The sequence below is a fragment of the Bufo bufo genome, chromosome 1 (assembly GCF_905171765.1).
Source record: "Bufo bufo chromosome 1, aBufBuf1.1, whole genome shotgun sequence".
Lineage (NCBI taxonomy): Eukaryota > Metazoa > Chordata > Amphibia > Anura > Bufonidae > Bufo > Bufo bufo.
In genome coordinates this window covers 122,036,319-122,060,205 of record NC_053389.1, presented here as the reverse complement: position 1 = coordinate 122,060,205, position 23,887 = coordinate 122,036,319, and the positions used below count along the sequence as shown (strand labels likewise).

At 48.9% G+C, this 23,887-nt stretch overlaps 1 protein-coding gene and 1 long non-coding RNA gene across 3 annotated transcripts in view; one reads left to right on the top strand and one right to left on the bottom strand.

Moving 5' to 3' along the window:
* The window catches only part of VPS13D (vacuolar protein sorting 13 homolog D), a 351,123-nt gene that overhangs the window by 48,165 nt on the left and 279,071 nt on the right, over window positions 1-23,887 (top strand). For both annotated transcript variants that reach the window (XM_040429067.1, XM_040429073.1), the window contains exons 12-13: window positions 2,245-2,455; window positions 9,643-9,822. In XM_040429067.1, coding sequence (XP_040285001.1) covers window positions 2,245-2,455; window positions 9,643-9,822 — 391 coding nt within the window. The remainder of the gene's footprint in view (window positions 1-2,244; window positions 2,456-9,642; window positions 9,823-23,887) is intronic.
* LOC120998422 lies at window positions 4,719-13,982 on the bottom strand. The gene is made up of 4 exons (XR_005778371.1): window positions 13,971-13,982; window positions 5,628-5,633; window positions 5,115-5,121; window positions 4,719-4,897 (listed from the first exon to the last, which is right to left on the bottom strand). It is a non-coding gene; the product is annotated as an uncharacterized LOC120998422 (long non-coding RNA).

Sequence of the window (23,887 nt, the reverse complement as noted above, 5' to 3'; positions counted from 1 at the left end):
ACCACAATGGATTTGAAATGAAACAAACAAGATGTGCTTTAACTACAGACTGTCAGCTTTAATTTGAGGGTATTTATATCCAAATCAGGTGAACGGTGTAGTAATTACAACACTTTGCATATGTGCCTCCCACTTGTTAAGGGACCAAAAGTAATGTGACAATTGGCTTCTCAGCTGTTCCATGGCCAGGTGTGTGTTATTCCCTCATTATCCCAATTACAATGAGCAGATAAAAGGTCCAGAGTTCATTTCAAGTGTGCTATTTGCATTTGGAATCTGTTGCTGTCAACTCTCAAGATGAGATCCAAAGAGCTGTCACTATCAGTGAAGCAAGCCATCATTAGGCTGAAAAAACACAACAAACCCATCAGAGAGATAGCAAAAACATTAGGTGTGGCCAAAACAACTGTTTGGAACATTCTTAAAAGGAAGGAACGTACCGGTGAGCTCAGCAACACCAAAAGACCCGGAAGACCACGGAAAACAACTGTGGTGGATGACCGAAGAATTCTTTCCCTGGTGAAGAAAACACCCTTCACAACAGTTGGCCAGATCAAGAACACTCTCCAGGAGGTAGGTGTATGTGTGTCAAAGTCAACAATGAAGAGAAGACTTCACCAGAGTGAATACAGATGGTTCACCACAAGATGTAAACCATTGGTGAGCCTCAAAAACAGGAAGGCCAGATTAGAGTTTGCCAAACGACATCTAAAAAAGCCTTCACAGTTCTGGAACAACATCCTATGGACAGATGAGACCAAGATCAACTTGTACCAGAGTGATGGGAATTTAAGAGTATGGAGAAGGAAAGGAACTGCTCATGGTCCTAAGCATGCCACCTCATCAGTGAAGCATGGTGGTGGTAGTGTCATGGCGTGGGCATGTATGGCTGCCAATGGAACTGGTTCTCTTGTATTTATTAATGATGTGACTGCTGACAAAAGCAGCAGGATGAATTCTGAAGTGTATCGGGCAATATTATCTGCTCATATTCAGCCAAATGCTTCAGAACTCATTGGACGGCACTTCACAGTGCAGATGGACAATGACCCAAAGCATACTGCAAAAGCAACCAAAGAGTTTTTTAAGGGAAAGAAGTGGAATGTTATGCAATGGGCAGACATTTAAATCAGTGAAAAAATAATAATATCGGATCCGTTTTTCCGGATGACACCGGAGAGACAGATCCGGTATTTCAATGCATTTGTCAGACAGATCCGCATCCGGATCCGTCTGACAAATGCCTCTGTTTGCATCTGGATTGCCGGATCCAGCAGGCAGTTCCGGCGACGCAGAAAGCGATAAATCTCCCCATATGTGTTTATATGGAGTTGCTCCCCCTTTGCAGCTCTAACAACCTCCACTCTGTGAGATCAGGCCCTGATGTTAGATGGGAAGATCTGGCCAAACCCTGGAAATGGACTATACCAGGCATGCTCAACCTGCGGCCCTCCAGCTATTGTAAAACTACAACTCCCACAATGCCCTGCTATAGGCTGTTCAGGCATGCTGGGAGTTGTAGTTTTGCAACAGTTGGAGGGCCGCAGGTTGAGCATGCCTGGACTATACCATTATTCCACCTCCACTAAATTTATATGACACACTATGCATTCAAGTGGAAAGCGTTCCCTGGGCATCCCCGAAACCCAGGTGCATTCATCGTACTGCCGAATGTATAATATGGGTCATCTCTCCAAAGAGCACGTTGAGTTGTGATCTTCAGTTTTCAGACGGCTGCTCGATTATGGGAACCCATTCCATGAAGTTCCAAACATACAGTTTTTGTTCTGATGTCACTTCAAAAGGCGAGTGATGAAGCAGAGGATAGGAGATCTGTATTCGCCATGTGCTGCCGCACTTTGTGGGTTTTTGTCGTCTACTTGTTCATGGCTAGACCTAGATGTTTCCTCTTCAAAAATAATAGCGCAAATAAGGGACCAGCTTTTTTTTTTTTTTATAATCTTTTTATTGTAATTTTCAATTACAGTACATATAAATGAAAGGTATAACAAATATAAGTTATAAAAAAATATATATATATAAAACTTAACATTAATATTAAGACACAGGTGTAACATATACGCACACATGTTTATTTTTCTTATGAACATTCTGTAAATTTGTATAAATTCAAGGATGAATAATCTTTCTAACATGGAAACGAACCTTTATTCTAACAAAAAGTGATTTTTTTGAGTTATTCCAGTTTCAGTGCGAGTGCTAAACTACTTTATTTTCTAACAGAGTCTGCGAGAACCTATGTCGGACTTTTCTAGTGGCTCCCCACTGCCAAGCCCAGGCAGCCAGGGCAGTGGGATGCTGCAGTATCTCCAGTCCTGGTTCCCAGGCTGGGGCGGTTGGTATGGCAATCCTCAGGAAGCAAGTGAAGATATAGAGCGGTTAACACAGGAACAACAGCAGGAACAAAAGTCTTGGAATCCAGAGGATATTTTAGGTATGTGTCTTGTCTCTTACAATTGTTGCTTTCCTTTCGCTGTTTTTCCATTGCACAGCAGCGCCCAGCCACCTGATGTGCAGGGAACCACGATGTGGCCCCCTTCCAGCTGCAGTTCCCTGCACAGCAAGCAGGTGGCCAGAAGTGCTGCTGTGAAGGGTAAACTTAGAATGGGGCACAGCGCTACTGCCCATTATTCTCTGGATTGGTGGGAGTTTCAGAGGTCAATCCCCATCGATCATAAAGTGATGGCATTTACTAGCCATACACAATCACTTTATAAGAATGGAATAACCCATGCCACATTTTCTTGTGCAGAGAGAGAGCGTGGCAGAGCGTCACTTTTTCTCGTGCATGGCATTGGGGGACACAGCACCATGGGTATATGTCCAACTACCACTAGGAGGCACTAGACACAAAAAGTGTTGGCTCCTCCCCGTTGGGCTATACCCTCTCCACAGGCACAAGGCTATTCAGTTTTTGTCTAGTGTCCGTAGGAGGCAGACCTGTCCTGCTTTTTTGCAGGTCCTGCTGTTTATTTTTTATTTTATTCTTTATTCTTTTTTTCTCTCTTCTGCAGGTCTCGGTGATCTCCACCGTTATACCTGCTGCAGGCTGGGGCTCCATCGTGTTCCACCTTAGTTGCCCCCCCCTGCGGGCGCGTACTTCTGTACCATCGCCGGTCACCCAGTCCCCACAGACTGCATCCGCAGTGGCTTGCCGGCATTCCCACGGTTCCCGTGTTGAGTCTGCCGAAGGGGTGACCCTGCGGCGCCCGAAGACATCAGATGGTGAGTATAGTGAGTATACTCCCCTGTCCCTGCCCCAGGGTTAGGTTCCCTCCTGTGGCCAGGGGGGTGGGATCCACCTTAGCTGGGGGTCCTGGGAAGCTTCCATATTCCTCCACCTTTCTCTTCCCCCTTGGTTGGTCTTTTCTCTCCTCCCTGGCCACACAGTCCAGGCGTCGCTTCTCCTGGGCCTTCCCCGCTACTTTAGTCCCCGGCTTTTGCAGGGACTAGGCCTCATCTTCCATGGCCCGTTCCCGGCTCCCAGGTGCTCTGTTTGCCCTGTTCCGCCCACCCCCAGGCGTCGCTCCCCCCCCCCCCCACCCTCCTCACCTAGTTTTGTGGGTCCGGAGGCCCCTCGGTCGGCCGCGATTCGTCCCGCCCCCCTCGCTCCATTCCCGGCCGCCTCATAAATCGAGGCCCCGGCTTTTGGGCCTGCTAGGCCGCGATCTTCCCGGCCCCTCCTCCTGGCTTCCCGGGCTTTTCTGACCCCGCCCGGCCCTCGGGAGGGGCTATCTCCTCCACCCTTTACTGGTCTAACGTGGGTTATCTAGTGAGGGGAGACCTTCCAGTGGATAGATCCTCAGTTTAAAAGAACTGCAGACCCCCTTTAGGTCATTGTCCTATGTACTGTGTGCAGGCAGCTAATGCTGTACATAGGGATCACTCAAGGTTCCCCCCCACCCCTCCTCAATTGCTTTATTTCTCCTGCAGCCTCTATAGCTGCTGCAGCACCTCTTTGGGGAACATGGCATCCGGGTCCAGATATGACAGCCTCTGCTGGCTGCTCTATGAGGGTCGCCTCTCCTCGGATCGCCACGTCTTTTCACGTGCGTCCGCTGTCTACGAAGACTGCCATGCGGTCGGCCTGTCCCTGCTTGTGTGCAGTACCTCTTTCCAGACCCTATTGTGTCCCCTGACCAAATCCTTTTGTGTAGGTCCCTTCTGAATGGTCTCCCTCTTTGTCAAAGCCATGGGAACCTTGTCCGACTCTCCCAATCCTGGCGGAGTTGCTGGACCGCTACCTACCCAATTGCGGCCACCTATGCCCTCCCAGGGTCCTCCCTGCAGATGAGGCATGCTCAGATACCGGGTCCGACAAGGGGTAGCTCACAGTACAACCTCGGGTGGTCTCAACAGGATTCCACCCCTCCTCGGCATCCTCGGGTCCTCCCCAGGACAGGCCTGAGGCTGGTGACGAATCCTTTCCCGTCACCCCATCCGTTGCCTCGGGGGACACCTCTGCACCGATTCCCTCGGAACAGAGCATCAGGCGGTCTTCCTCCATACAGAAGCCTCTGGGAGGTCAAGACTAACGTGCACGGAGGAACCTCTCCTACCCAGGGTTGGTATCCCCTCTAGTGGATTTTCGGATGGCGCTCCCCTGACTGCACAGGTATTCAACCGCACAGGTAAGGCAGCCGTCCCCGTGTTTAGCATAAAGAGTCACCTACTGGTGTCTCTGGTACGTACGCCTTCTCCTTAACAGGGGGGTACCTGCACCACTGCCATAGGCTGTACCTGACAAGCCTTCCTGGTTCCCCTATACCAGGGGCTATGCTCTACACATTTGAGAGTGTTTCCACCGGGTCCCCATCCTGGTGCTGGTGTTCGCCACTCTACCTCATAACAGGGGGTCCCTGTTCTTGGCAAGCGCCTCCTGTTGGTTGGTAAGGAAAAGCAATTATATATGGCTGTTTCCATCCGCCTTGCTCTTTTTCATAGGTAGAGTACCTACACCTACTCCAGATGCTGAAGCCATTACTCCTGGCTGGCTCTATGGTGTTCCATGCGGCACTATTTCTCCCTTCCGGGCGAGATACACAGGCCGCCTTCAATTGCCTTGGCAATTGCACCTGTCTGTTCCCAGCCACTTTGCTCCTTTCATAGGTAGAGTACCTACACCATCTCCTGATGCTGTAGCCGATACCTCTGGCTGGCTCTATGGTGTTCCATGCGGCACTATTTTTCCCTTCCGGGCGGGATATACAGGCCGCATTCAATTGCCGTTGCAATTGCTCCTGTCCCCAGACTTTTTTTGCTCCCTTTCTTAGGCAGAGTACCCACACCATCTCCGATGCTGTAGCCAATACCCCTGGCGGGCTCTATTGTGTTCCATGCGGCAACATTTCTCCCTACGGGCGAGATATAGAGGCCACTTTCAATTGCCGTAGAATTGCCTCTGTCTGGTTCTAGTCGGCACCAAGCTGCCACCTTGGTCCCTTCATGGTAGAGTACCTGCACCATTTCCTGATGCTGTAGCTGTTGCTCCTATCTGGCTTTATGGTGTACCATGTGGCATTTTCTCTCCCTTACCGGACGAGATATTGAGGCCTTCTCCAATTGCCGTGGTCTTTGCACCTACCTCATCATAGTGTGCACCAAACGGCCATCTTACTCCCTTCATAGGTAGAGTTCCTGCACCGTCTCTGATGCTGCAGCCGTTACACCTGTCTGGCTCTATGGTGTACTATGCGGCCCTGTTTCCCTTTTTTTCAGGCGAAATAGAGGGCCTCCTTCAGTTGCCATTTCACCTACCTGATTGTAGTGTGCACCTGTCTTGTTCTTTGTGGTACCGTGCGGCCCTATTTTCCCCTTCCCGGGCGGAATATAGGTACCATTGCTAACGCGGTGCTGTTGCACCTCTCTGGTTCTAGGGTGCACCTTGTGGCCACATTGCTCCGATCTTAAAGGTAGTACCTCTACCATCTCCAGATGCTGTACCCATTACACCTTTCTGGTCGTTTTCTGCACTACGCAGCCATATTTCTACTTTACAGGTTGAGTACCTGTACCCTCCAAATGCAGTAGCATTCCCAGATTCTGTGGCTATGTTTCCACTCTCCTTAGACATGCAGCCACTTTCCCTATATTTTAGGCGTGTGGTTGTATTACTCAAGGTGCTGGGCCCTATGGTGCAATCTGTGGCCCATACAGTTTCTGTATTACTGGGTGCTTTCTGCCCCCAGGTTCTAATCTGTGCTGCGGATGTTGGTTTCACCCTTTTGGTTCTTCCATACATCTCCACTCCGTTTCTGTCGTGCTCAATGGTCTCCTTGTACTTCTCAGGGCACTGTCTACAACAGGCCATCCTGGTTCTGCATGTGCATGGTTACCATATCTGGCAGGGGTGGGCCAGCCCAACCCCCACCTTGTCGGTCTAGTGCTACTTATTGTAGCTCCAGTATATGGCTGATCTGTTCTGATCTGGCGGGTGGTCCACATACAACCATGCTCCCTACACCATGGCCAGGTGGTTGTTGGCCTTTGTGCTAGGGTTGCTCTTGCCATCTCTATAAGGTACTACGGTTTGCTGCGCTTCGCGTTACCCAATGTTATAGAGGAGTACTCGCGTGGTTTCCTATTACAGAGTGGCCCATTCCTGGTGGAGTACAGGGATCTCCACTGGATCTTCTACCTTGTTGGGGCACGTAGCTGGTGAGCATCGGCCGCTGCAGCAGTTTTCGGTCATCGCTGGATGTCCTCTGCCACATGGAATCCTTCTGGGGTCATCAGCATTTTTCATCGCTGGCCGTCCTCCCTGACGGGTCAGGGACAGGACCACTGGGCGCCACACATCTGCCTGGTAGGTAATTTTTCAGCTGGTTGCTCTGGCATCGGACAGGGTCCCGTAGTTCCTTCTGGGTCCAGGTGTTCTCGGTATTCCCTTATATTCTCTGCTTAGTTGTACTTCATGACAGAGGGGCAGTCCCCTTGGACCTTGCCGTCGTTTGCACCTGTCAGGTACTTTCTCCCCCCCTGGGAGTTTTCAGTACGCCGGTCGCGGCTGGTTTCTACATTTCTGTGTAGTCTCACCTGGTTTTTTCATGGCGACTTCTGCATTCCTTATGCATATGGATGTCTGTCAATTTAGTGGTACTTCCCGAGCTGCTGTACTTGTCCTCTCTGGGACAATGTATACAGTTTGCTAGTCACTGTTCTTGGAATGGGTAGTTGTCCATGGCCAATGTCCCTTCCCCTATGGTAGTTTCATCTCTCCTTTCCTGGATATTCTGGCTTGCGTTGTCTTCTGGTGGTTCAGCTCCTGGTTCCTTGTGAGCCCATCCCGGGTACTCCTTCTGGAGTCCCTGGTCCCCGTTTGTTTGACCACTCAGGTTCTGCATGGCAATCTTTCTTTTGGGGGGATCGGGGCCTGGGTTGATTGTTCCCCTTATGGGTTCCAATAACCTTGTGGTCTTCTTGGGATTCGTGTCTCTTTTCCCATCCTCCCACGTCAAGTACCTGGTATTGAGTGGCTTAGCACAACGGTTTGCAATTCCGCCGTATGGTCTCCTTCGGGAGGGACCTCCTCCTGTTGTAGAACCTTTCCTCCTTAGGCGGTTGGAGTACTCTCCTTCTACTTCCATGTCTTTCAGTCCAGTGTGTCCTGCTGAGATTTCCTGGGCCTGTATCTGGTTCCTTTTTTCCCTGATGCTTCACATGCCCAGAGTTCCCTCTGGTCTTACGCTTCACAGTGATATCTTGTTTTCCGAGGCTCGGGCCTCATCTCCTGTTTTTGGGACGCAGGTCTTACTCTTTTTTCCTGGCTTTTACCTACAACCCCCTCCTTCTCCAAGGGTTGGTGGTTTCCTCTAGCAGCCTTGGGTTTTCGCCTTTTAAATAGGGCGCATAACTTCATCATCTGCCTTGCGATGAGGGGAGACCTGCTCCCTTCACATGTGAGCCTTGCTACGGCTTCACTCACTCGTTTGGCTTCCAGTACTTGTTTCCTTTCTCCCCTGGCCTGTCAAGGGTTGGCCACAGGTTTTTTCGCTCTTTGGGTCTGAGACAATTTAGAGCGTTAGGTAGTCCCAACACGCGGTGCTGTCCTAATTTTTTCTCCAGCCCTTGGCTGAGCTCGGTGTTCCCTTTTGCCACCTTCGTGCATTTGGGATTTTCTTCCAGGCATTTTTCCTGGGGTGCTGACAGTCTTCTCTGATTCTTCCTTGAGGTTTCTTCCTTGTTATGGAACCTCTTGCCCATTCCGTGTTTTCTACTGTTGGGTCACATGGTTCTCCTGCACCTGTATACCCAACCGGTGGCATGGCTGTTCTTTTCCCACCCTCGGGGACTGCTTTGGGACGTCCCATGGTGCTGTGTCCCCCAATGCCATGCACGAGAAAATTGGATTTTTTGTACTCACCGTAAAATCCTTTTCTCGTAGTAGGCATTGGGGGACACAGATCCCACCCTATGTTTTTACTTCCGATTTTCCGGGCTGGTCTCTTGATCTTTCCCGGTACGGGAGTTGTTGGTTCCTTGCTTTTTTTCTCTCTCCTACTGCTTTTTGTACAAACTGAATAGCCTTGTGCCTGTGGAGAGGGTATAGCCCAACGGGGAGGAGCCAACACTTTTTGTGTCTAGTGCCTCCTAGTGGTAGTTGGACATATACCCATGGTGCTGTGTCCCCCAATGCCTACTACGAGAAAAGGATTTTACGGTGAGTACAAAAAATCCAATTTTTATACTTATACCATAATATTACATGTAACGAGGGAGAAATTAGAAGCAAGAGTTGCCCCCATCCCCCAATATGCACTGGGGCATATGTATTTGTGCTGCTGTGCTAATAGTCTATATTACAAAGTGATCATCACATGGCTATGCTATTTCTCATTAATCTGATAAAGCAGAGCAGCAGTAAGGAAATCAGATCAGTTACCTGACAGCAGAGTTCTCACTGCCTGCTGCAGCAGTCTGTATTCTGCCGAGAGCACAGCAGACACAGACTGTGATACTGTGGGACAACAGAGCAACTGATGGGAAATTGATTTTCTTGCTTCCATTGTGTTTCATTCTGATCTCTCCTACTCATAAATAGAGCGACTCCAGTATATTTGGTAATTACAATAAAGAGGTTCTCCAGGATTTACATATTGATGGCTATTCTCAGGATAGGTCAGCAATATCAAATCGGTGGGGAATCCAACTCCTGGCATTCCTGTCGATCGACACAGCTTACCAAGCACAGCGCCGTCTATTGAATAGTGGCTGTGCTTTGTATTGCAGCTCTGCCCCATTCACTTGAATGGAGCTGAGGTGCACCTTGGCCACGTGACCAATGAACGTGACGTCACATGGCCTAGAAAGAGGACTACATTCTCACGGACTACCGCTTCCTCTTCATATATGGTACCCTAAATCTCTTTGGACCTGCACCTATCTCCAGAAAAGGGGTCCACTGACCTAGGTCCCACCTGCAGAGAATGAATGGGGCTGTGGCCAGTCATGTTCACGGCTGACCATGCGGTATGTGGGTCAGGGATATCCAGATGACAGGTTCAGATGAAACTTGAATCTATCAGACATGTATACAGTGGGAATACCCCTTCAGAACAGGGAGAATAATAAAGAAAAGATGCAAGTTTCTTAACACATCTATTTTTGATTCATCTTTTCCAGTAACTGAAGAGTTTTTTGATCCAACTTCTGATGCTGCAAATCTGAATACATTTACAAAAAGAGACCACGTATTTGTAAAACTGAACTTCCACCTGGAAGGTGGCACCATCACACTTCTACACAAGGAGAAAAACAGCTCCCAGGCCAAAGAGGCTGCGTTCATGCAACTGGAATTCTCAGGTATTTGGGTATTTCAAATGATCCTGTAACCAAGACTAGCTTTCTTATCTGTAGCTGGCCTCTTGTAAAGAAAAACTGATGCTTTTTCAGCTGCTTTTTTATTTTTATTTTTTGTCCTTTTTATATGTGTGAAAAATGCTGTCTATGACAGACCTACTAAATAAAGAACATTATGTTAATACCCTAATAGAATTATACTAGGGGGTGCAAAACATTCCCACTAAACAGTCCCCAAAAGTACCAAGCATAGGGACTGAATGGATCCAAATGGACTATCACATGAGCTGTCTCAGTCCTGCCTCCTGTGCCCAACCATAGAGAGAGCCTGCCAGACTTGTGTCCATTGCCAACCGATAGAGAGAGCCCGTCAGTCCTCCTTCCACTGCCCACCCTTAGAGAGAGCCTGTCAGTCCTCCTTCCACTGCCCACCCTTAGAGAGAGCCTGTCAGTCCTCCTTCCACTGCCCACCCTTAGAGAGAGCCTGTCAGTCCTCCTTCCACTGCCCACCCTTAGAGAGAGCCTGTCAGTCCTCCTTCCACTGCCCACCCTTAGAGAGAGCCTGTCAGTCCTCCTTCCACTGCCCACCCTTAGAGAGAGCCTGTCAGTCCTCCTTCCACTGCCCACCCTTAGAGAGAGCCTGTCAGTCCTCCTTCCACTGCCCACCCTTAGAGAGAGCCTGTCAGTCCTCCTTCCACTGCCCACCCTTAGAGAGAGCCTGTCAGTCCTACTTCCACTGCCCACCCTTAGAGAGAGTTTCAGTCTAACTTCTTTTTTTCTTTTTTTTTATCAGATCATTTTTATTAGTTTCCAATACGTAATACAAAGAATAAAAACATCATACATTGAAGTTACATCAAGAAGTAATTCTCAATATATCAATGTACATGTATACCTACATACAGTAGCAAGAAAAAGTATGTGAACCCTTTGGAATTATATGTATTTCTGCACAAATTGGTCATAAAATGTGATCTGATCTTCATCTAAGTCACAACAATAGACAATCATAGTCTGCTTAAACTAATAACACACAAAGAATTAAATGTTACCATGTTTTTATTGAACACACCATGTAAACATTCACAGTGCAGGTGGAAAAAGTATGTGAACTCCTAGACTAATGACATCTCCAAGAGCTAATTGGAGTGAGGTATCAGCCAACTGGAGTCCAATCAATGAGATGAGATTGGAGGTGTTGGTTACAGCTGCCCTGCCCTATAAAAAACACACACCAGTTCTGGGTTTGCTTTTCACAAGAAGAATTGCCTGATGTGAATGATGCCTCGCACAAAAGAGCTCTCAGAAGACCTACGATTAAGAATTGTTGACTTGCATAAAGCTGGAAAGGCTTAGAAAAGTATCTCCAAAAGCCTTGCTGTTCATCAGTCCACGGCAAGACAAATTGTCTATAAATGGAGAAAGTTCAGCACTGCTGCTACTCTCCCTAGGAGTGGCTGTCCTGTAAAGATGACTGCAAGAGCACAGCGCAGACTGCTCAATGAGGTGAAGAAGAATCCTAGAGTGTCAGCTAAAGACTTACAAAAGTCTCTGGCATATGCTAACATCCCTGTTAGCGAATCTACGATACGTAAAACACTAAACAAGAATGGATTTCATGGGAGGATACCACAGAGGAAGCCACTGCTGTCCAAAAAAAAAACATTGCTGCACGTTTACAGTTTGCACAAGAGCACCTTGATGTTCCACAGCAGTACAGGCAAAATATTCTGTGGACAGATAAAACCAAAGTTGAGTTGTTTGAAAGAAACACACAACACTATGTGGGGAGAAAAAGAGGCACAGCACACCAACATCAAAACCTCATCCCAACTGTGAAGTATGGTGTTGGGTCATCATGGTTTGGGGCTGCTTTGCTGCGTCAGGGCCTGGACGGATTGCTATCATCGAAGGAAAAATGAATTATCAAGACATTTTGCAGGAGGACTTAAGGCCATCTGTCCACCAGCTGAAGCTCAACAGAAGATGGGTGTTACAACAGGACAACGACCCAAAGCATAGAAATAAATAAACAGAATGGCTTAAACAGAAGAAAATACGCCTTCTGGAGTGGCCCAGTCAGAGTCCTGACCTCAACCTGATTGAGATGCTGTGGCATGACCTCAAGAAAGCGATTCACACCAGACATACCAAGAATATTGCTGAACTGAAACAGTTCTGTAAAGAGGAATGGTCAAGAATTACTCCTGACCGTTGTGCACATCGGATCTGCAACTACAGGAAACGTTTGGTTTAAGTTATTGCTGCCAAAGGAGGTTCAACCAGTTATTAAATCCAAGGGTTCACATACTTTTTCCACCTGCACTGTGAATGTTTACATGGTGTGTTCAATAAAAACATGGTAACATTTAATTATTTGTGTGTTATTAGTTTAAGCAGACTGTGATTGTCTATTGTTGTGACTTAGATGAAGATCAGATCACATTTTATGATCAATTTGTGCAGAAATCCATATCATTCCCAAGGGTTCACATACTTTTTCTTGCAACTGTATATATTTATGACATGTAATACCTTCCCCTGAACCCTTAACCCCTCCCTCTTCTATCTCATGGATATCATCCCTCTCCTCCTGAAACTATAAAATGTAACGCTGTATCCCGCTGTGACACCACAGTACCATTCTTTATCATAGTGTTGTAAGCATGTTGCATTTGCAGGTATTGATAGACACAACGTCTAGCAATGCCATAAACTTCCTGAAAGGTAGTGAAGGATCTAAACACTCCGACCTCCAGGAGGTGTTCCATTCTTGTCACTCCTCTCTTTTTCCATTCGTCAAACCCTGTTAGAGAACCGAATTCGGTCAAGACTGGGGCATATTCTGTGATCCCAATCTGTGATCCCAGTAACCCCTCTCAGGTGTTTGATCTTTTGCCAAACCGAATATATTGTATGCCGTATGGGAATTTCTGATCTCACATCTAACCCCTCCAATAGCATTATTAAATCCCGTCCTTTCAGGTGAGACCTAAGAATCTGGCTAGTCATATCTGTGGCCCCCAATTCTAGCCATCCTTTAAGGTGCTGACTTTGGGCCGCCAGATCTTATACCCATGGATTGGGAACTGCTAGGCCCCCCCTCCGTTTTAGAATACTGCAAGGTCTTGAGTTTTATTCTAGGTTGTCCTTTATTCCATATCAATCAAGTCCCTAAATATCAAATTAATCTGTCCTTTGGCAGCCAGACCGGGGCATTGTGAAGAATATATAGAAGCTGCGGCATCGAAACCATCTTAATACCCAGATATTTAAATGTCTCTACACATGGAACGTTCCTGTCAGTTATCACTTGTGATCTTGGCTGACTGTCTATGAGCATTAGCGCAGATTTGTGCCAATTAATTGTTAAACCTATCAATGAGAGACATTACAGCAAATAAGGACGTAGATGTGTAACCCAGAAACAGCAGGGTGTCGTCTGCATACATCGCCACCTTATTGTGTACTGTACCATAACGAAACCCCTGTATAACATGAGACTTACGCACTGCAGCAGCCAATGGCTCTTTCGCCAGTGCAAACAGTGACAGATGGCATCCCTGTCGAGTACCCCGTTGTAATTGAAATCTCATGGACATGCCCTATTGGCTCTAATTCTCGCCTTTGGGCTGGAATAAAGTACTTTCACCCAAGATATGAATCTTTGCCCAAATCCCATATGGTTAAGCGTGCATCACAGAAACTGCCACTACACACTATGAAAGGCCTTAGGGCCATTTTCTCATTGGATGCAGCTATCTCCCACATTATCCGCTGGTATCCGTAAACTAGTAAAGACTCTGCGAATATTGATGGAAGTGGACTTTTGGGGCATAAACCCAGTCTGGTCTGGATTAATAACAGATAATATAACTTTGGACAGGCGCATAGCCAAGGCCTTTGCTAGGATCTTGACATCCGTGGACAACAGTGAAATGGGTCTATAAGAGTCTGGCAGTTTTGGGTCCTTTTCCAGTTTGGGGAGAACCACAATTAGCGCTTCTTGCATGGAGGCAGGCAAACAGCCTACCTCCAGGGAGTAGTTAAACACTTAACAGTTCAGGGAGTAATGTATCCAAAAGTTTCTTATATATCTCGACTGGGAGACCAGCCAACCCCGGGGCCTTATCATTAGCCATTGATTTCACAGCCTCCTGTAGTTCCTCCAATTGTAAGGGGGCGTCTAAAAGCATGTAGTTCTCAAGTGAATGCTTGCATAAATGCAGACAGCGGAGGAAGCTTTTACTCAGGTTCCATCTATAGAGAATAGTGTTAGATTGCGAGTCGCTCAGGAAGCGCTGCTATGTCATCTCTTTCAGGCAGCGGAGAGGAAACGCCTCTTTTACAAGCAGAAGTTTTTTTGAAGAGGGGGGAAAAGTGGGACACATGCTTTCTATGATATCCAAGGCACAGCAGGGTAGTTCCGCAGAGGTACTGAGGTATACGGCGGAGGGATATAAATCGCCACCAACATCATCCTCACTCCATTTATCGCACAATAAATGCATATAAACCTGCCCTCCGAATCCACAAGTTCTCTCAGACATTCAAACCAAATGTTTTTATTAACCAGTACACTAACTCCCCTGGAATGCATGGAGAAGACCGATGTACAGAACCCAACCCAAGGTTTCTGAAGCAACTGCACTCTTGATTTTGTCATATGTGTTTCCTGTAAACAACAAGTACTGAAAACTACTATGCCGTTTGGTGACCCCCGCACATTCCAACTAAGCACTTTGGTCAGAGACGTCATTATAACTCTTTAGTTTACATAAGTGTCTGTCAAGTGTCCCTACAAGCCTACCTCTATAATATTCCACCACCAGTTTTAGCATGCCGATACCGGAATGTACCTTCTCACTCTTCCCCCGCCCCCTTTAGAGAAACTAAAAGATAGTTGGATTTGGCAATAATACTCTCATAACATAGGGCTAACAAAAGACCTAGCCCAACATTTTCTGCAACATACTCCAGTCCAGCTCAGTTGCAAGCAAAAGACCAGCACCAGAGTGCCGATAACTTCCATTACTCACGCTCCTTTAGTGAGCCATCCCCAGCAATGTGCCCGAGAAGTCCATTCTTAGTCCACAACTGCCACTTCAGGAGATTTAACCCCCAACAGTAGGTTTAGATTTAATCCACGCAATAGGTAAATACTTCAAGTGTCCAAATTTTGGTTGGTTCGTTCTTTTCCAGCCATTTTAGTGCCGGGTCTTCAAAAAACGGCATCGATTTTAAAGCTACTACCCTCATCTTGGCTGGAAGCATCAAAGAACATTGTACTTGCAAGCCACGAAGTCTTCTTTTTATATCCACAAAGCGAGCTCTCTTCTTCTGTACCTCAGAGGAATAATCGGGTAATATAGAGATCTTTATCCCATTGATCGTGAGCCCAGGGTGATCCCGGGATTTCTTTAGTATAGTGTCTCCATCTTTGTATTGTAGAATCTTTGCAAGGATCGAGCGAGGTGGGCGACCAGGCGGTAGCGGTCTAGTGGGAACTCGATGAGCTCGTTCAATTGCATATACAGGTGAAACTCGAAAAATTAGAATATTGTACAAAAGTTCATTTATTTCAATAATGCAATTTAAAAGGAATTGCATTAAATTTAATGGAACTTGAAATTAGAATATTGTGAAAAGGTTCAATATTCTCGGCTCAAAGTGTCACACTCTAGTCAGCTAATTAATCCATATCTCCTGAGATTGTGACTTTGGGGGTTTCATAAGCTGTAAGCCATAATCATCCAAATTATAACAAATAAAGGCTTGAAATATCTCGCTTTGCATGTAATAACTGTTAGTTTCACCTTTTGAGGTGCATTACTGAAATAAATGAACTTTGCATGATATTCTAATTTTTCGAGTTTCACCTGTAGAGAGGAGAGACCTTTATCTTGGAACTTTTCAGCTAGCCGCTTTTCAATAAATTTAGTGGGAGTCATGCCTTTTACTTTTCCTGGCACCCCAACAAGCCTGATGTTATTCTGGCGCGATCGGTTTTCTAGGTTGTCTGTTTTGGCATATAACGCAGATATAGCTTTTGCTTTGGTTGCCTTTTGAAGCGGTTTGGCTCCATCTTCCAACTCCAACACCCCTGCGCCACTTTATGCAGATCGTGGCTTATTATAGAAAGGTCCACTTTAAGGCTCCCAAATTGAATATTCAGACTTTTGAGTGTGGAGTTGCAGCTTGCTATTGCTGCTATTACATCTTTCAAGGTAGGCTCTGCTTTTTTATCCCCCTGAGTTTGTTCCTTATGATTTTTGCTGTTGCGCTGGCTGTGAGCCATCTGTGACCCCTGATCCTGATGGTCCTTGTCTGAGGAGTTTTCATTGTCATCTGAGGCAGATTGGGCCCCCTCTGAGCCTCCCCAGCTCTCCTGCATACCCTTTTGAGATTTGTGAGCAAACCTCTCAAGTCGCGCCGCTATCTCCTGGCTCGCTGCAGCCAGCAGGCTTCTCTCCTCCTCCTTCCCGGCACCATGTTGGGCCCGCTCCTTCCGCTCTGTCTTCAGCGGGGTTTTGCCTTTCTTTGGCATTATAGTAGCTGAATTACGTGGTCCGCACCTCTACCCTGCTGGAGGTAGCGATAAGCGTGATTCAACAGCGGTATTAGCAGCTGGCACAGGCTAATTAACAGGATCGTGGCAGGAGCTTCTGGTACTCACTCCATGTACTGTCAGGCCCCGCCCCCGTCAGTCTTACTTCTACCATACACTCCTATAGAAAGCCTGCTTCCAACGTCCACCCCTTGAGACAGCCTGCCAGTCCTATTTCTGCCACCTACCCATAGAGAGAATCCTGCTTCTCCTGTCCACACCTAGAGGGCCTGCCATCCTGCATCCACCTCCCACCCCTAGAGAGAGCCTGCCATCCTGCATCCACCTCCCACCCCTAGAGAGAGCCTGCCATCCTGCATCCACCTCCCACCCCTAGAGAGAGCCTGCCATCCTGCATCCACCTCCCACCCCTAGAGAGAGCCTGCCATCCTGCATCCACCTCCCACCCCTAGAGAGAGCCTGCCATCCTGCTTCCACCATCCACCCCTAGAGAGAGCCTGCCATCCTGCTTCCACCATCCATCCTGCTTCCACCATCCACCCCTAGAGAGAGCCTGCCATCCTGCATCCACCTCCCACCCATAGTGAGATCCTGACAGTCCTGCTTCCACTGTCCATGCATAACAAGAGCCTACCAGTCCTGGTTCCACCATCCACCCCTGGAGAGAGCCTGCCAGTCCTGCTTCCACCATCCACCCCTAAAGAGAGCCTGCCATCCTGCATCCACCATCTACCCCTAGAGAGATCCTACCATACTGCATCCACCATCCACCCCTAGAGAGAGCCTGCCATCCTGCATCCACCATCCACCCCTAGAGAGAGCCTGCCATCCTGCTTCCACCATCTACCCCTAGAGAGAGCCTACCATACTGCATCCACCATCCACCCCTAGAGAGAGCCTGCCATCCTGCATCCACCCCTAGAGAGAGCCTGCCATCCTGCATCCACCATCCACCCCTAGAGAGAGCCTGCCATCCTGCATCCACCATCCACCCCTAGAGAGAGCCTGCCATCCTGCATCCACCATCCACCCCTAGAGAGAGCCTGCCATCCTGCATCCACCATCCACCCCTAGAGAGAGCCTGCCATCCTGCATCCACCATCCACCCCTAGAGAGAGCCTGCCATCCTGCATCCACCATCCACCCCTAGAGAGAGCCTGCCATCCTGCATCCACCATCCACCCCTAGAGAGAGCCTGCCATCCTGCATCCACCATCCACCCCTAGAGAGAGCCTGACATCCTGCATCCACCTCCCACCCATAGCGATAGCCTGACAGTCCTGCTTCCACTGTCCACCCATAACGAGAGCCTGCCAGTCCTGGTTCCACCATTCACCCCTAGAGAGAGCCTGCCATCCTGCATCCACCCCTAGAGAGAGCCTGCCATCCTGCATCCACCATCCACCCCTAGAGAGAGCCTGCCATCCTGCATCCACCATCCACCCCTAGAGAGAGCCTGCCATCCTGCATCCACCATCCACCCCTAGAGAGAGCCTGCCATCCTGCATCCACCATCCACCCCTAGAGAGAGCCTGCCATCCTGCATCCACCATCCACCCCTAGAGAGAGCCTGCCATCCTGCATCCACCATCCACCCCTAGAGAGAGCCTGCCATCCTGCATCCACCATCCACCCCTAGAGAGAGCCTGCCATCCTGCATCCACCATCCACCCCTAGAGAGAGCCTGCCATCCTGCATCCACCATCCACCCCTAGAGAGAGCCTGACATCCTGCATCCACCTCCCACCCATAGCGATAGCCTGACAGTCCTGCTTCCACTGTCCACCCATAACGAGAGCCTGCCAGTCCTGGTTCCACCATTCACCCCTAGAGAGAGCCTGCCATCCTGCATCCACCCCTAGAGAGAGCCTGCCATCCTGCATCCACCATCCACCCCTAGAGAGAGCCTGCCATCCTGCATCCACCATCCACCCCTAGAGAGAGCCTGCCATCCTGCATCCACCATCCACCCCTAGAGAGAGCCTGCCATCCTGCATCCACCATCCACCCCTAGAGAGAGCCTGCCATCCTGCATCCACCATCCACCCCTAGAGAGAGCCTGCCATCCTGCATCCACCATCCACCCCTAGAGAGAGCCTGCCATCCTGCATCCACCATCCACCCCTAGAGAGAGCCTGCCATCCTGCATCCACCATCCACCCCTAGAGAGAGCCTGCCATCCTGCATCCACCATCCACCCCTAGAGAGAGCCTGCCATCCTGCATCCACCATCCACCCCTAGAGAGAGCCTGCCATCCTGCATCCACCATCCACCCCTAGAGAGAGCCTGCCATCCTGCATCCACCATCCACCCCTAGAGAGAGCCTGCCATCCTGCATCCACCATCCACCCCTAGAGAGAGCCTGCCATCCTGCATCCACCATCCACCCCTAGAGAGAGCCTGACATCCTGCATCCACCTCCCACCCATAGCGATAGCCTGACAGTCCTGCTTCCACTGTCCACCCATAACGAGAGCCTGCCAGTCCTGGTTCCACCATTCACCCCTAGAGAGAGCCTGCCATCCTGCATCCACCCCTAGAGAGAGCCTGCCATCCTGCATCCACCATCCACCCCTAGAGAGAGCCTGCCATCCTGCATCCACCATCCACCCCTAGAGAGAGCCTGCCATCCTGCATCCACCATCCACCCCTAGAGAGAGCCTGCCATCCTGCATCCACCATCCACCCCTAGAGAGAGCCTGCCATCCTGCATCCACCATCCACCCCTAGAGAGAGCCTGCCATCCTGCATCCACCATCCACCCCTAGAGAGAGCCTGCCATCCTGCATCCACCATCCACCCCTAGAGAGAGCCTGCCATCCTGCATCCACCATCCACCCCTAGAGAGAGCCTGCCATCCTGCATCCACCATCCACCCCTAGAGAGAGCCTGCCATCCTGCATCCACCATCCACCCCTAGAGAGAGCCTGCCATCCTGCATCCACCATCCACCCCTAGAGAGAGCCTGCCATCCTGCATCCACCATCCACCCCTAGAGAGAGCCTGCCATCCTGCATCCACCATCCACCCCTAGAGAGAGCCTGACATCCTGCATCCACCTCCCACCCATAGCGATAGCCTGACAGTCCTGCTTCCACTGTCCACCCATAGCGATAGCCTGACAGTCCTGCTTCCACTGTCCACCCATAACGAGAGCCTGCCAGTCCTGGTTCCACCATTCACCCCTAGAGAGAGCCTGCTAGTCCTGCTTCCACCATTCACCCCTAGAGAGAGCCTGCCAGTCCTGGTCCCACCGTCCACCCCTAGAGAGAGCCTGCCAGTCCTGCTTCCACCATCCACCCCTAGAGAGAGCCTACCATCCTGCATCCACCATCCACCCCTAGAGAGAGCCTGCCATCCTCCATCCACCCATAGCGAGAGCCTGCCATCCTGCATCCACCTCCCACCCGTAACGAGAGCCTGCCAGTCCTGCTTCCATCATCCACCCCTTGCGAGAGCCTGACACTTCTTCCCAACGCCCACCCATAGAGCATGCTTGCTAGTCCTTCTTCAACCACTTTCCCATAGGGAGAGCCTGCCAGTCCCATTCCACTGCCCACACATAGAGAGAGCTTGCCAGTTCTTCCAAAGTACACCCATAGAGAGGGCTTGCCAGTTCTTCTAATGCTCATTCATAGAGAGCCTGCCAGTCTTGCTTCGGTCGCCCAACGATGGAGAGAACCTGTGACATACTGAATGGCAGCAGTCGCAATAACATGTGTACAAGCGTCATAGACTCCTTTTCAGGTCATTTTCCTTTCTGAGAAAACTGGTACATGTACTCCTTAGACTTTTCTCTATGATTCATCAGCGCAGGGCACACTGTGAATGGCACAGGCAGCATCGCCTGTGCCATTAACAGGCACCGTATAGCAAGGATCTTTGTTATTGGTTGGTTCGTGTGGGCTGTCGGAGCAATAGTGTCCTGCAGTAGGGGATGCTGGTGGGAGCTGTAAGGAGGAGGGGATAGAACATCCGGTGCAGAACAAAGAGACAGCGTGTAATGTTTCAATGTGTGTAGTGCAGTGTGTGATCATCACTACATACAGTACATCACACACTGCACTACATACAGTACATCACACACTGCACTACATACAGTACATCCCACACTGCACTACATGCAGTACATCCCACACTGCACATATCACACACAGTACATACATTACTCACTGCGCTACGTGCATCGCACGCACTGCGCTACATGCACCGCACGCACTGCGCTACATGCACCGCACGCACTGCGCTACATGCACCGCACGCACTGCGCTACATGCACCGCACGCACTGCGCTACATGCACCGCACGCACTGCGCTACATGCACCGCACGCACTGCGCTACATGCACCGCACGCACTGCGCTACATGCACCGCACGCACTGCGCTACATGCACCGCAAGCACTGCGCTACATGCATCGCAAGCACTGCGCTACATGCATCGCAAGCACTGCTCTACATGCATCGCAAGCACTGCGCTACATGCATCGCAAGCACTGCGCTACATGCACCGCACGCACTGCGCTACATGCACCGCACGCACTGCGCTACATGCACCGCACGCACTGCGCTACATGCACCGCAAGCACTGCGCTACATGCACCGCAAGCACTGCGCTACATGCACCGCAAGCACTGCGCTACATGCACCGCAAGCACTGCGCTACATGCACCGCAAGCACTGCGCTACATGCACCGCAAGCACTGCGCTACATGCACCGCAAGCACTGCGCTACATGCACCGCAAGCACTGCGCTACATGCATCGCAAGCACTGCGCTACATGCATCGCAAGCACTGCGCTACATGCATCGCAAGCACTGCGCTACATGCATCGCAAGCACTGCGCTACATGCATCGCAAGCACTGCGCTACATGCATCGCAAGCACTGCTCTACATACATTACACACTGCACTAGGGTTGTTGCGGGTATCGAAATTTCGATACCCACAACAACCCTAGTGCAGTGCCTCGTCTCCTGCTCCGTATGCTAACAAAGTCCGGACCTATGAAAGGTCGTATTTAACTTTTAATACAGGAGGCAGGTGCCGGCCCCAGAATCACATAGCTGGCACCCTGCCTTTTACAGGGAGCTGCGATCAGCGGCAGTTAACCCCTCAGGTGCAGCACCTGAGGGGTTAACTGCCGCTGATCTGCTGCCGTTTCCCGCCTCCTGTATTAAAGGATAATTATCATTGGTGGCGCAGTGTGCCCGCCCCCCTCAACCCCCCCAGTATTAAAATCATTGGTGGCAGTGGCCACAGGGTCCCCTCCCCTCCTCTTCATTGGTGGCAGTGGCAGCTTCTGATCGGAGCCCCAGTAGTGTAATCCTGGGACTCCGATCGGTTACCATGTAATCCTGGGGCTCCGATCGGTTACCATGGCAGCCAGGATGCTACGGAAGCCCTGGCTGCCATAGTCAGCTCCCTGCTGCTGTGTGCACTATGCACAGGGCAGCAGGGAGAGTGTGAAGTCCTATTCACCCTAATAGAGCTCTATCAGGGTGAATAGGACAAGGGATGAAAAGGTGCTAGGGGAAAATAGTTATTAAATCAAAAGTATATAAAAAATAAAAAAACACCTAAATATTAAGTATAAATCACCCCCTTTCCCAATTTTACATATAAAATATATAAACAATAAATAAATAAACATATTACATATCGCCACGCCCAAAAAGTCCAAACTATTAAAATATTTTAAAAAATCTATGCGGTGAACGTTGGAACAGAAAAAAATAATAATAAAAACTGCGCAAGTTTCCATTTTTTTTTAAATGCGGAATGCACGTGGCTATTTTGGTGTTTTATTTTTTCACGTGGTATTGAATGGTGTCGAGTATTGCAATTCTTTTTTATGGTATCGAAATCGAATCTAAATTTTGGTATCGCCACATGCACTACATACATCACATACTTCTAGATACTTCACACACTACACTACATACATCACACACACACTGCACTACATACATCACACACACACTGCACTACATACATCACACACGCACTGCACTACATACATCACACACGCACTGCACTACATACATCACACACGCACTGCACTACATACATCACACACGCACTGCACTACATACATCACACACGCGCTATATACATCACACACGCACTGCACTACATACATCACGCACTGCACTACATACATCACACACGCACTGCACTACATACATCACACACGCACTGCGCTACATACATCTCACACGCACTGCACTACATACATCACACACACCACTACATACATCACACACGCACTGCGCTACATACATCTCACACGCACTGCACTACATACATCACACACACCACTACATACATCACACACGCACTGCGCTACATACATCTCACACACACTGCACTACATACATACATCACACACGCACTGCGCTACATACATACATCACGCACGCACTGCACTACATACATACATCACGCACTACATACATACATCACGCACTGCACTACATACATACATCACGCACGCACTGCACCACATACATACATCATGCACGCACTGCGCTACATACATACATCACGCACTGCACTACATACATGACACTGTGATGTCTGTAGTGCATTGTATAGTGAATACAGGCAGGCCATTATAGCTAAGTGATAAAGTACAGGGAAGATCGATTAAAATTGGACTGGACTTTATCACTTGGCTATAATTGCTTGATGTTATTTAGACTAGTAATGGTCCCCTTGCATACCCACCTCTTAGGGCACATTTGCACCACCACTGTTTATTTCTGTTGTTCTGCTCTGTTAGATGAGCAGAACAATGAACACAATAGAAGAGAAGTGCTGGATCGGGCACGTAAGGGTGCGTTTTTGTTATACATTTAACAGACACAAAAAAAACTTTTACGTCACCATTACTGCATAGCTTTTCCATTTTCCCTTCAGAAGTCTGGAAATGCTGGAGTCATCCCAGCTTTCCTTAAAGAGAAGACTGACTAAAACTTGTTAGTAGGTAACAGCTTGGGCTGAGTTTTTGATTTCAAGGGGATCTGTATTTAATTTTAGTTTACTTTTGTGTATTGTGAGATTATTTTCCTGCTCAGTGATTGACACATTTTGGGAGTGTTGTGCAGTCTCTGCCCAGATTCTGCTAGACTTGTATGAAGTGGAAAAATTCAGTAATACAAAGTGCCATGACCTATAACAGCCATAGTCACGTGCCTAGAGGACCTGTCACCGCTCCTGACATGCCTGTTTTAATAGCTTCATGCATTCCCCATGTAATACCAGTTCTGGAGAATCTATTCTTACGTCTCTATGTTGTGCCATTCATTTATTATTTCTACTTGAAGTTATGAATGAATTGCTAGCAGTCTGCAGTAAGGGTACAAAGGGGAGGTAACAAGTTGGGGGGGGGGGGGGGGGTGTACCTGCACAGGCTCACTCTATTCAATCAGTGCTGCCATTTTCAGTCTGTGCAGGTACACCCCCCAACTGGTTACCTCCCCTCTGTACCCTTACTGC